At 43.2% G+C, this 14409-nt stretch overlaps 1 protein-coding gene across 7 annotated transcripts in view; it reads right to left on the bottom strand.

Annotated features, from left to right (window-relative positions):
- LOC118519394 (uncharacterized) overlaps positions 1–10508 on the bottom strand; it is a 78477-nt gene extending 67969 nt beyond the window's left edge. For 4 of the 7 annotated variants that reach the window (XR_013447570.1, XR_013447567.1, XR_013447571.1 and 1 more), the window contains exon 1: positions 10235–10508. Coding sequence is in view for 1 of the 7 variants with exons in the window: in XM_078071727.1 (XP_077927853.1) it covers positions 10096–10157; positions 10235–10295 (123 nt within the window). In the remaining 6 variants the exon portion in view is untranslated. Of the gene's footprint in view, positions 1–10095; positions 10158–10234 lie in introns of all 7 variants that reach the window. The other 3 variants (XR_013447563.1, XM_078071727.1, XR_013447566.1) reach the window with 2 other exon arrangements.
- Between the last annotated feature and the right edge of the window lie 3901 nt (positions 10509–14409).

Here is a 14409-nt window from a genome sequence, read left to right as displayed (position 1 = left end):
TTCACCTTTTTTTCTTTTTTTTAATGTAAGCTTTACCCCCAACTTGGGGCTTGAACTCACAACCCCAAGATCAAGAGTTGCTTGCTCCAACTGAGCCAGGCAGACACCCCTATTCATTCACTTTTTGATGGACATTTGGGTAGTTTCTAGTTTAGGGCTATAATTAAAAGGCATTTTTTTCCTTTGAGTTTCAACTGTACTTATTTGATGGCTATTATGGGACTCACTAGCTACTGACTGAATAATTTTCCCTGAAAACTAAGGAAAAAGTTGATGATCAAACAAGTTGACAGTTTATTCATTCATTTAACCACTCATTCAATTAGCCACTTACCCAATAAATATTCACTCACCACCTACTATTACTACCAGTAATAATTTAATAATATTATTTAGTGAGTGCTCCGTGAATGTTAAGGTCAATGTGCTTAGAATGTACCTGGGATTATATTGTTCGTTTCTCACAGCAGTCATGCTATTAACTGGTCTCAGCTTTAGGTACTTTCTTCAACCTAAAGTGCTAGGCAAATAAAATTGCATTTTTTAAAACAAAAGCATTTTCTATACAACTGAGGTTTTTGATTTACTTATTGGCCTTCCCTCCTCTCTTTTATTCCACTTTCTGTGAACTGATGAGGCTTTATGACATCTCTTCTTTAATCAAGACCAAATGGTCTATGACACTGCTCTGGCTTTTATGTTTTTTGGGGTTGAAGTGATGTCTGGCTGGCACTGAGAGGAAGACATTACATTCCCAACATCCCTGCTATCCGAGCTAGATTGGTATTCACTCCCAGCACACACTGAACACTTCACCTTCCAGACCCACAATTGAGCCAAGGTGCTATATAAGTCAAATAAATAAGTAAAGCCAAGGGCACTTCTGTCCTTATTTGGCACATGGAAATATAGTTAACTTTCTCTGGGTTCCTACTGAATGCTAACACTCACCAGGAACTTTGGAAAGAGAAAGAAAAAAAAAAAAAAAACAACGATGAGACAGATAGAGAAAAACTGTCTTGACTCTTGAAGAGTTTAATTAGTATGAAAGCCAAGAATAAGCTGGAAAAATAGTTATCAAGAAAGCATAAAGAAGGGGAGAGGGGCGCCTGGGTGACTCAAGAGTAAGCGACCAACTCTTGATTTTGGCTCAGGTCATGATCTCAGAGTGGTGAGATGGAGCCCCACACTGGGCTCTGTGCTCAGTGGAGAGTCTGCTTGAGATTCTCTCTCTCCCTCTCCCTCTGTCCCTCCCCTCCACACTCACACACTCTTTCTCCCTCTACAATAAATAAATAAATCTTAAAAAAAAAAAAAAGGGGGAGAAAACTAGCATTTCTTGAGATTCTACCATCTGCTAGAATGTGCTAGTCCAGTGGTTCTCAAAGTTGGCCAGTTATCAGAAGCCCCTGGAAGGCTTGTTAAAACATAGACTGTTAAGAAAAAGAAAGAAAGAAAGAAAGGAAGGAAGGAAGGAAGGAAGGAAGGAAGGAAGGAAGAAGAAAGAAAGAAGAAAGAAGAAAGAAAGAAAGAAAGAAAGAAAGAAAGAAAGAAAGAAAGAAAGAAAGAAAAGAAAAGAAAGAAAGAAAGAAATTGCTGCCCTGCCCCCTACAGTTTCTGATTCAGTAGATCTGGAGCAGAGTTCAAGAATTTACACTTCTGACAAGTTTCCAGATGATGTTGATCCTATCAGTCTAGGGACTACACTTTGTTTTTGTTTTTGTTTTTAATTTTATTATGTTATGTTAGTCACCATACAATACATCATTGGTTTTTGATGTGGTGATCCACGATCCATTGTTTTCGTATAACACCCAGTGCTCCATGCCGTACGTGCCCTCCTTAATACCCATCACTGGGCTAACCCATCTCCCCTCCCCCCCTTCCCTCTAAAACCCTGTTTGTTTCTCAGAGTCCGTAGTCTCTCATGGTTCATCTCTCCCTCCAGTTCCACCCCCCTCATTTTTCCCTTCCTTCTCCTAATGTCCTCCATGCTATTCTTTATGTTCCACAAATAAGTGAAACCATATGATAATTGACTTTCTCTGCTTGACTTATTTCACTTAGCATAATCTCCTCCAGTTCCATCCATGTTGATGTAAAAGTTGGGTATTCATCCTTTCTGATGGCTGAGTAATATTCCATTGCATATATGGACCACATCTTCTTTATCCATTCATCTGTTGAAGGGCATCTCGCCTCTTTCCACAGTTTGGCTATTGCGGACATTGCTGCTATGAACATTGGGGTGCATATGGCCCTTCTTTTCACTACATCTGTGTCTTTGGGGTAAATACCAGTAGTGCAATTGCTGGGTCATAGGGTAGCTCTATTTTTAAATTTTTGAGGCACCTCCACACTGTTTTCCAAAGTGGCTGTACCAACTTGCATTCCCACCAACAGTGTAAGAAGGTTCCCCTTTCTCTACAACCTCTCCGACATTTGTGGTTTCTCTCCCTGTCCATTTTTGCCATTCTAACTGGTGTAAGGTGGTATCTCAGTGTGGTTTTGATTTGGATTTCCCTGATGGCTAATGATGATGAACATTTTTTCATGTGTCTGTTAGCCATTTGTATGTCTTCTTCAGAGAAGTGACTTTTCATATCTTCTGCCCACTTTTTGACTTGATTATTTGTTTTTTGGGTGTTGAGTTTGAGAAGTTCTTTATAGATCTTGGATACCAGCCCTTTATCTGTAGTGTCATTTGCAAATATCTTCTCCCATTCTGTGGGTTGCCTCTTTGTTTTGTTGACTGTTTCCTTTGCTGTGCAGAAGCTTTTTATCTTGATGAAGTCCCAAAAGTTCATTTTTGCTTTTGTTTCACTAGCATTTGGAGATGTATCTTGAAAGAAGTTGCTGTGGGCGATGTCAAAGAGGTTACTGCCTATGTTCTCTAGGATTTGGATGGATTCCTGTCTCACATTGAGGTCTTTCATCCACTTTGAGTTTATCTTTGTGAATGGTGTTGGAGAATGGTTGAGTTTCATTCTTCTGCATGTGGCTGTAGGGACTACACTTTGATATCCACTCAGAGTTGCTAATATGTGCTAGACATATGTATTATCTCATTTAAACATCCCAAGAGCACTATGAATTAGGTCTCATTATTCCCATTTTGTACATGAAGAAAGTAAGAGTTCAGACAATTTTCAGAACTTGCCCTGCAGCTAGTGAATGGCAAAGCCAAACTTTGAATTTTGGTCTATCTCACTCCAAAACCCATGGTTTACTCACTATTTCAAACTTCCCCCAAAAGCTTCCTGGAAAAGTAGACCTAGAATATTATCTGAGCTAGTCAATGTTGTCTGAACCTCCAGGGTTTGGGAGTAAACAGGCATGGGGACATCATTTAGGATCACATGCTACTAAAGTAATAAGGTGGTTAAGTGAATGGCTTGGAAGGGATCCAGAATGTAAGAGTCAATGAACCTGACCAAAACTACCTGATTCTTTGAAGCTAACTCAGAATGCAAAAATACTTCAAGGCAACCTATCCCCTCTGTTTCCTCCTTTCATAAAGACAGAGCCTGGTTACAGATCAGATTTTCATCTATCTCCCTTCTGCTTCCCATAAGCCCCCTGCTGCATTTATTCAGCATAAGAAAATTTCTATAAAAATGTATAAAAGCAAAGACTTCAAACTTAAGTAGATTTTCTCATGCGAACAAAGCAATTCTATCTTCCTGTTGAATTTTTGTCTTCTAAGTCTTTAATTCAGACACAAATTACCAATTTAAGAAGTGAGAGAGGAGATATCACTATAGATTCTACAAAGATTAAAAGGATGATAAGGTACATTTGTGAGCAACTTTATGTCAATAAACTTGATAATTTGATGAAATGGATGCATTTCTTGAAAGACACAAACTACCAAAGCTCACTGAAGAACAAACAGATAACCTGTGTATCTATTAAAGAAATTAATTTATAGTCTAAAACCTTTCCATGAAGAAAGCTCCAGGTCCAGATGGCTTTACAGGTGAATTCTACCAAACATGAAAGGAAGAAAAAATATCAATTTTATACAAATTCTTTTGGAAAATTGAAGAGGAGGGATTACTTAGCAACTAATTCTATGAGGCTAAAATTACACTGAAATACAAAGACTTTAGATCAAAATTAAAAATTGCACTTAATATTAAGGGAAGAAAAATATCACGACTTTGGTAATGCTAGCCAACATGGAATCCTGAGCTCCTAGCAGCCCCAGGAAGTAAGCAAGGTTCATTTGTGTCCCTTTTGCAGATAAAGAAATAGTTGGAAAAAGCTCAACCTACACACCTTTCCTCTGGTGTTAAGGAAGGCAAAGATAGGAGGACACCAAAAACTGTTTCACAATTTCTGTGTGAATGACGTTAAAATGTTCAAAGTCACCAGAGAATGTTAAAGAGGGTCCTTAGAGATGGACTTCAGAGATGGCAATTCACACCTCATGGGAAGGTTTTTTTTTAACTTTTTATGACAGAGAATTTCAAACTTATCTAAAGGAGATAGAATATAATGAAGCCCCATACCCATACCCAATCCCAACCATCAACCTTCAATCAGTCTATGCATCCAGACCTTCATCCATTTCCTCTATCACACATTATTTTGAAGCAAATCCCACCCCTAGTATCACTTTGCCCATAAATATTTCAGTATGTATCTCTAAAATAGGACTTCTCAACCTCAGCACTGTTAACATTGAATGCCAAATAATTCTTTGTTGTGAGGAGCTGTCCTGTGCATTGTAGGATGTTTAGTGGCATCTGTGGTCTGTACCCACTGGAGGCTGGTAATACTCTTTCCCCTTGGTTTTGACAACCAAAAATGTCTCCAGATATTGCCAAATGTCCTAGAGGGCAAAAATCTCAAAACTGAGGACCACTACTCTAGAAGATGAGGACTCTGTTTAAAAATATAGCTATGGGGGTGCCTGGGTGGCTCAGTTGGTTGAGCGTCTGCCTTAGGCTCAGGTCATGATCCTGGAGTCCTGGGATCGAGTCCCACATCAGGCTCCCTGCTCAGCAGAGAGTCTGCTTCTCCCTCTGCCTCTGCACCTCCCCCTGCCTGTGCTCTCTCTCTCTGACAAATAAATAAAATCTTTAAAAAATACATAGCTATGATACTATCACATATAAATTATTAATTATTTCTTAATGTAATTAAACATCCAGTGTTCAAATTTCTAATTGTCTCATAAATATTACAAGTGGATTCTTTCCAATAGTTTTTTTTTTTTAAGATTTTATTTATTTATTTGACAGAGAGAGACACAACAAGAGAGGGAACACAAGCAGGGGGAGTGGGAGAGGGAGAAGCAGGCTCCCCGCGGAGCAGGGAGCCCGGGATGCAGGGCTCCATCCCAGGACCCTGGGATCATGACCTGAGCCGAAGGCAGATGCTTAACAACGGAGCCACCCAGGCGCCCCACCAATAGTTTTTTTTAATAAGAATCCAAATAAGGTCCATACACTGGGATTGATTGATATATCTTTTAGATAGCTTTTAATCTGTAGGTTTCCCCTCCATTATTTTATTTATTCATTTATTTTTTTTTTTCCCTAAAGAAAAGAGGTCATTTGACCTACAGAGTTTCCCACAGTCTGGATTTCACTGCATACACATTCATAGTGCACTTTAACATTTTCTCTGTGCTCCTTACTTCCTGTAAATCGGTAGTAGGATGTAAAAGCTTGATCAAATTCAGGTTCCAAGACTACTTCAATATGACGTTGTGTTCTTCCATGGGGCACCTGATGTAAACAGCCACTGATGATCAATGTCATTCTAATTCTATCATTCTTTTTCTGTGTATTAACTAAATTCTTCTGTAAAGGGAAATTTTCCCTGAGAAGCAATTGTTTTAGATTCGTACGGGCCACCTGCACCTGCAAAACTAGGATGATCAAGACTCTGAAGCCTCATCCAAACTCGGTAGAAAGAAAGGCGAGCATTGATGACTGATGCCTGACATGAACATGTGACCGAACAGTGGTAGTTAATTCCTACCCCCTAGCTAATTTACTCCCCTCTTTTAGAACTGAAGACTCAGTAGAAAGAAATAAGACCATTAAGAGTGGCATAGAATGGGGGCACCTGGGTGACTCAGTTGGTTGGGCATCTGCCTTCGGCTTGGGTCATGATCCCAGGGTACTGGGATTGAGCCCCGCATTGGGCTCCCTGCTCGGCGGGGTCTGCTTCTCCCTCTCCCTCTGCCTGCCACTCCCCCTGCTTATGCTCTCTCTCTTTCTGTCAAATAAATTAAATCTTAAAAAAAAATTAAAAAAAGAATGGCTTAGAATGTGTTGAATGTGATTATGGAGTCAGGGTGGGCTCAGAATCAAAGTGCTTGGGGCGCCTGGGTGGCTCAGTCGTTAGGTGTCTCCCTTCGGCTCAGGTCATGATCCCAGGGTCCTGCGTCAGGCTCCCTGCTCCACCGGAAGCCTGCTTCTCCCTCTCCCACTCCCCCTGCTTGTGTTCCCTCTCTCGCTGTGTCTCTCTCTGTCAAATAAATAAGTAAAATCTTAAAAAAAAAAAAAAAAGTTTGCATATCCTTTGACCTAGAAATTCTACCACCAGAAATTTATCCAAGGGATGTGCAGGGAGACTTAGCAAAGATTGTTCAGGGCAAGCCTGTAATAGGAAACATTGGAAACAATGTAAGGGTTTGCCTAGAGGGGGTTAGCTAAAGGCAGAATGCTATCCAATCCATGACCTTGCAGTCATTCCAATATTACAGAATTCGTAAGGGTATGGAATGATGTTCATGACATATTGAGTGGAAAAAAAACAAGCCTGAAGTATTATTTCAGTAAATCTCAATCCCTATTTTTAAGAAAGGAATTTACTCATATAAATATATGCATGGGAAAAAAGGTCACGGTAGATGTACCAAAATATTAATAGTGAATTACTAATATTACCTGATGGTAAAATTAGGAGTAATTTCTATTTTCTTCCTTTTGCTTATATGATTTTTCAAAATTTTCTATAAGTAATTCACATTATTTTAAAGGAAAAAGCTTTAATAACAAGTACTTTTAATTAGGGTTGCCAAATAAAATACACCATGGGACATACTTAATACTAAAAAATCATTTTTTGTCTGAAATTTAAATTTAAGGAGGCATCCTGTATTTTTATTTGCTAAATCTCGCAAGCCTACTTTTCATGCAAAGTAATCAAAGGAAAAGGGGTGCCCGACTGGCTCAGTCAGTAGAGCATGTGACTCTTGATCTTGGGGTTGTGAATTTGAGCCCTGTGTTGGGTGTAGAGATTACTTAAAAATAAATAAATAAATAAGACTTTTTTTTTTTTTTTAAGTAATCAAAGGAGAGATTGGGGTGCTTGACCCTGATGTGCTGACCCCTTTGAGGACAGGAGAGGAAATGATTGCTCCAAGTCCTTCAAGCCAGGAAATAGGATTTAGCAGAATAAGAAGAGAACGGTTTGGAAGCCACACAGTCCTTCTCTGAAATTTGGACTCTACCACCACTACGGGCATCACCATCCCCCGCCCCCCCCAGCCCCATTCACCCCGCAATCGGTATGTCCTGGGGCAAGTTACTTGTCTTCCCTGAACCTCAGTAATAATGCCCGTCTTGCAAGGATCAAATGAAAAGTGTGTGACAGCACTTGGTAAATTGCAAAGTGCCAAGCAGCACGTTATTATCATGTTAGTAAATTAAACACACAAGGACGTGTTGAACAGGAACAAAACATCTGCCACAGACAACTACAGAATTGTTCCTTGCAGCAGATTTTTGATGGCTCTCTGAGGTCAAAACAACTCAAGGTTTAGTCACTCGGAGACTGAACCCCTATATTAACATCTATCCAAATTGTTCTTACGATCCTATTTATAGATGCTCTGATCACTGGATATTGTGGGAATACTTTGCCGCAAGTCGGTTGCTAAATTGGTTGGCAAGCCGCGGGCCACGAATGGCTCAGAGGAAGCCTGCGTGCTCTCCGGGTTTGGCAGCTCATCACTCCAGGCCCTCACCTTGTCCTCACACACTAGTCTCGGTCACCTTGGAAACTGCCCTATTCTAGATGCAGAGCACAGAACGCGCGGGCTGGCATGGAATTAATCAGCAGCCGCTTCTCTTCTGGTCCATTACTGAAAAACCATCAGTACCTGTCAAACCACTTTGAGGAGGGTCCATGGTGGGGTTTCAAAGCTCTTCCCGGGGGGAAATTAATGCCGGAGGTTAGGGTTTAGGGAAAAATGGAAAAATAAAATAAGGGAGAAAAAAATTAAGGGAGAAGGAAAGAGGAAAGGAGGGAAGGAAGAAGTAAAAGAAGAAAAGGTCAGAAGGAGGAACATGAGATATTATCCTGTTTTACAGATGAGAAAGCTGAGGCCCAAGCTCACATAACCAGGAAATATCAGAGCTGCATTTCAAATCCAAGGGAAATACAATCCCTGAAGGAGGAAAAAAAAATCCCTAAGATGATTGAATTTTCCAACGTCCAAAACAGTTCCTGGTGGGAATCAGACACTCCAGAAACAGTGCGTCCAAAATGCAACTTGTGGCAGGGGACAGAGGAGGGACTCGGTGAGAGGCAGTCCTCTGCGAGCCAGGAAGAGGGCCCTCACCCCAATACTAACCCTGATCTTGGGCTCCCCAGCCTCCAGAACTGTAGGAAATAAATGTCTGCTGTTTAAGCCCCCCAGGCTAGGTGTCTGTTAGAGCAGCCCGAGCTCACAGAGGCTGCACAATTTTCCATCCCCGCCCTCAGTGTTTGAGGAGCGAATGCCAGTGTGGAGTCCCACCAGCCTCAGCCTCAGACTTAGCTCTGCCACCGACGTGACCCAGTCACCTCCTCTCACATAACCTCTCTGGCTTTCAATGTCCCTACTGGTAAAATGGGGGTGATCAAGTTGATGAGGATTGCATGGATGACATAGGAAAAGCTCCTAGCACCCACTACTCTGTACATGTCAGTGGCTTCATGGTTGTTGCCGAGAGAATCATGAAATCTCAGTGTGGGAAGGGGCCTGATAGGCACAATAAATGATTTTACTTCATGGATTATCACAGCAGGATTCTATATCATGCGTCCTGCCGGAAGGTCCTCACCACCGCTCACTGTGGGGCACAATGGGCCAGAAGCACCCGCTGGACATCGGATAGCATTTCCCAAGTGTGTTCTTGGAAAGTTGGCTTTCACAGGGTATAAATGAGGATTATGAAGAGGGAAAAAGAATTCTGAAGTTCGATAACTTTAGGAAACACAGAGTCAAAAACACCAAAGCAGGTTTCTCTCCTGCAGGACTTCTCAGAGCATTGAGCAAGATAGTGCACTTTGAAATCGTTAATGAGGAACGGAGATGGCAACGTTAGCTCAGCTTCCCTGTCCCGGGAGACCTTTCCCGGCTGGGCAAAGGCTGCATCGGGAAATGAGGCCTCTGTCTACACAGTGCAGGAACTGTGTACAAAGTGAACCGCAGCCTTGAATTCTAAATACTCACCCCAACCACAGCATTGCAAAATGTTCTCCTTTGCCACTTTATCCCAAATGGCAATTTAGAAACTGCAGCCACTGCGGCTCTGCAATCCTCCTTAGTGTCCCCAATCATCCCTGCTGCAGGACGCCAATCTCCAAGTGCAAATTCGGGGTGTTAGATAATCTTCCAAGGCTGAGAGATGAGGGTCACCTTGTCAAGACTGAGGAAGTCCACCCTCCCCTTCCCCATCCTGTAGCAGGTCCTGGACAAAAGTGGGCAGAGCTAGGTTTCCCTTCTCAGCCAGGTTTTTCAACCGCTGAGTTCAGTAAATGTCCAGAGCACTCGCGTTCTAGGGTTCTGCAATTGCCCCTTTGTATGTTGATGCACTTTTTAAAAAATCCATAATAAGTTTGGGGGCCATAACTAAGAGATCTAAGGAATGGTCAGGATCTGGGAGAAACCAAAAGACTTGGTAATTTCCTGAGACACGAGGCAAGGGGTTGGAGACAGGGTTCCAGAAGACCTGCCCTCCAACATTCACATGTAATGCAAATGCAAATAAATTACCCCCTTCTGTTGCACCTTCCGGAATGGTGGATAATTCCATCTCAGATGGTGACCAGATAAAATGACTCTCACTTCACATATAAGCTTACCTTGAGTCTTCTATTCTCAGGGGCACTGAGGAAACTGAGGCCTTTTTCCTGAACTCTTTTAACTGAAATGAAAAAGACGGTCCCAGGATGACCCCAAGACAGGAACAATGGCACCAGTGAGTCTTCATTAAGCACGTACCATGTGACAGATGCATGTGGTCCAACAGCCAGAGAGGAGAGCCAACAGCACGCAAATGCATACGGCTGGGATTAATCCTAGCCGGCCCCAGGACCACCACCACCAGCTCCTCCAGACTGTCTGCTCAGCGGGAGTTTGGGAAACTGAGCAATGTCTGCTATGTAAGGAATCCAATCCATCCAACCCTTATCAAGCCAGTCAGAAGGCAGCAGTTGCCAGTGAAACCTTTGGGGAGATTTGCTCAAGTACGAAGCTAGACGTGGGTCTTGCACCAATACACTTGAGGGGAGGAGGCACTGGAAGGACCAAGAAGAAATGCTAGCTGAACTCTGCGGGTGGGGCAAGGTGGACCTCTGCGTGGGAGGCAGGGGGCCGGGCTGCAGAAACTGTGGGGTGGCACGCATCTCAGGCCCTTGCATGCCCCTGAATCCGCAGTTTGGGGCAGCGGCAAGTGTGTTGAGGAAGAGAAGAGCCTGCCGTGGCGGGGTAAAAGGTCAGCAGCGTGGCTGGACCCCAACAGGCTGGGTGATCTGACCAGCTCATTCCCCTTTTCTGACCTCAGCTTCCTTGTCAGCAAGAAATGAGATGGTTGTTCCGAATCTGTGGGTTGGGATTTTTTTTTTTCTTGTAATAAAATTCATGTAACATAAAATGTGTTGTTACTGACATTTGGTACATTCCCAGTGTTGTGCAACCATCATCACTCTCTAGTTGCAGGGCATCTTCATCACCCCCAAAAAGCCTGTACCCATGAAGCAGTCACTCCCCAGTACCCCCTCTCTGTGGGCCCTGGCAACCATGAATCTTCTTTCCGCCCCTGTGGACTTGCCTGTTCTGGATATTTCATATAAACGGAATCATACAATTCTATGGCCTTTTGTGACTGACTTCTGTCGCTTAGCACAATGTTTGCAAGTTTCGTCCATGTTTGAGCATTTAGCAGCACTTCGTTTCTTTTTATGGCTAAATAATATTCCATTGTAGAGCTATACTACTTTTATCTACCCATCAGTTGATGAACATTTGTATGGTTTCCACCTCTTGGCTACTGTGAATAGTCAAACATTCCAATATTTGTGTACAGGAATCTGAGTATATCTGTTTTGAAATCTTTGGGGTATGTACCCAGGAGTAGAATTGCTGGGTCACATGGTGTTATGGACCAAATGTTTGTGCCTTCACAAAAGAAGTCCTGAGCCCCACAGTGATGGTATTTGGAGGTGAGGCCTGTGGGAGGTAATTGGGTTTAGTTGGGGTCATGAGAGTGGGGCCCCCCTGATGGGATTAGTAACATAAAAAGAGGAAGAAATCAGTGATGAGTTCATTGCACTAGATTGGGTCTGTACATAACAGTTGTCCTTGCCCAGCCGGGGAAAACCTCACTGAGTCACTGAACTCCTTCCCGACCCCCATGTGAGGATACTGTGAGAGGCAGCCATCTGTGAGCCAGAAAGAGGGTCCTTACCAAGAACCTAACCCTGATCTCAGACTCCCATCCTCCAGAACAGTGAAAAATAAATGTCTGTTCTTTAAGCCACCCAGTCTATGGTATTTTGTTGTAGAAGCCCAAGCAGCAGACTAAGACATATGGTATTGTGTGTGTGTGTGCGTGTGTGTGTGTGTGTGTGTGTGTGTGTTTAAAGATTTTATTTATTTATTTTATTTTAGAGAGAGAGAGCAATCACATAAGCCCGGAGAGGGGCAGAGGGAGAGGGAGAGAATCTCAAGCAGACTTCCTGCTGACCATGGAGCCCAACATGGGGCTCGTTCCCATGATCCTGAGACCATGACCTGAGCTGAAACCAAGAGTTGGATGCTTAACCGACTGAGCCACCCAGGCACCCCTATGGTATTGTATGTTTAAGTTATTGAGGAATCCCAAACTCTTTTCCACAGTGGCTGAACCATTTTCCATTCCCGCCATCAATGTTTGAAAGTTCTGTTTTCTCCCCAACCTTACCAACATGGGGACTCTTTTAAGCAGGAAGGGCATTTAGTAATAAAACTGCTTTTTTTTAAAGATTTTATTTATTTGTTTGTCAGAGAGAGTGAGAATGCAAAAGCATGGGGAGGGGCAGAGGGAGAAGCAGGCTCCCCGATGAGCAGGGAGCCCGATGCGGGGCTCGACCCCAGGACCCTGGGATCATGACCTGAGCCGAAGGCAGACGCGTAACCGACTGAGCCACCCAGGTGTCCCAATAAAACTGCTTCTTATAATGAAATCTTTCTCTGAACCTTACTATAAGATAACAGATAAAAGAGAAACCGTTGGGGTGGAGGTGATAGTACCTCTGAGGAACTCCTAGGACTCTAAGAAACAGTGTGAAAACCATTTGCTCCAGATAGGTTTGTTGGATCCTTCCTGGCTTGGAATCCACAGATCCCATCTTGACCTACTTCCCTGCATCCAGGTCCTTGGAGGTTTGGCCTAGAGAGGACTCTCCCCATCTCCATCCCACGCTTCTAGGGAAGGCCCGAGGTTACAGTGCTCTTCCAGTTGTGGTATGGGGCCCATCTGTGCAAGAATCATCTGGTTCTTGTTAAAATGAAAATTCTGGGATCCCACCCCAGACTTACAGAATGGGAATCTTTTCCAGAAGAACCCTGGAATTTGCATTTTTTACATACTTCCAGATGATTTTGATGTCCCCAAATTTGAGAACCACTGGCCTGGAAGGGGCTGAGAGGTGAGGGATTTGCAGGTAGATGCTTCAGTGGATAAGGCCAAAGAGGAACCATCTTGCTGAACTGTGGTGAGCTTCCTCCCTTGCTCTTTAAGTGAGAGAGAGGCGTTGGATTTTGCTTTGGGAATCCAAGTGCCACCTAGGGCTACCCAAAGGTCGTACCGGCACCACCTCCTTCCCACAGGACTGTGAAGTTCCAAAGGATAAGGACCCTCTTATGCCCCTCAGAAACTGTGCACAGTGTTTAAGCATTTCCCAGTGCTGTTATTTTTTTTAATGATGGTTATTATGGTTACTTTTTTGAAATTTGAAAATATAGCAGATCAGTCATAAAGCAATGACTATTTATGCAAGTTTTAGCAGCGTTAAGCAATGCCTTCCTTGTGCTGAGAATCAACATTATTTACTTTGGGAATCTTGCCCAGATTTCTGTTAACTCATTCACACATAGCTTCTCCTCCCAGCCTTGTGACTCAGTGAGGTTTTCCCCGGCTGGGCAAGGACAACTGTTATGTACAGACCCAATCTAGTGCAATGAACTCATCAAGAATCATCAAAAGCCCCCTATTCCAGTTACACCCCCAGAGTAGAAACCCCCTCTTCAGGCTCTGCTGGGACTCCTCCAAGAATGAGTAGCTCCCCATTGTTTTGGTTATCCACTGCTATGTAACAAATCTTGCCAAAAATTAGTGACTTAACACAACAACCATTTTATTAGTCCTCACTGGTCTTTGGATTGACTAAGCTCAACTGAGCAGTTCTGCTCCTTCTGTTGGCTGTTAAGGCTACAGCCATCTGGGGGCTCAACTGGGCTGAAGAATCCAAGCTGGCTCACTCACATGGCTAGGAGCTAATACTGGCTGTCAGCTGGGAGCTTAGCTGGGCCTGCTGGCTGAAATGTCCCGTACATGTCCTCCTCACGTGGCTTGGGCTTCCCACAGTATGGCAGCTGGGCTGCAAGAGGGAGTATCCTAAGATCAAGTGTTCCAAGAGGGAGGAAGTGGTTTAAAGCACTGATCTGGGATTCAACTCTAGCTCTAAGACCTTGGATAAATCATTTAATCTCCTAGAACCTAAATTTCCCTATCTACCACATAAACATAATGCCTTTCTCATCAGAATGATTTGAAGACTGAGGGATGCCTGGGTGGCTCAGTGCGTTAAGCATCTGCCTTCCGCTTGGGTCATGATCCCAGGGTCCTGGGATCAAGTCCCGCATCGGGCTCCTTGCTCAGCAGGGGGCCTGCTTCTTCCTCTGTCTCCTGCTCCCCCTGGTTGTGCTTTCTCTCTCTCTCTCTCTCTGACAAATAAATTAATAAAATCTTAAAAAAAAAAAAGAGTATGTAGAATGATTTGAAGACTGAGATGGTGTATATAAAGCTCTTCACACAATGCTCACACAGAGTGAGTTATGATCATGGGCACACCAACACCTAATCCTAGGACATGCTGGATAGTACATGCTGGATCTCTCCACTTTTTCTCCCAGCC

The sequence above is a fragment of the Halichoerus grypus genome, chromosome 1 (assembly GCF_964656455.1).
Source record: "Halichoerus grypus chromosome 1, mHalGry1.hap1.1, whole genome shotgun sequence".
NCBI lineage: Eukaryota > Metazoa > Chordata > Mammalia > Carnivora > Phocidae > Halichoerus > Halichoerus grypus.
The sequence above is the reverse complement of the archived record's forward strand: the minus strand, read 5'-3'. Positions and strand labels throughout refer to the sequence as shown.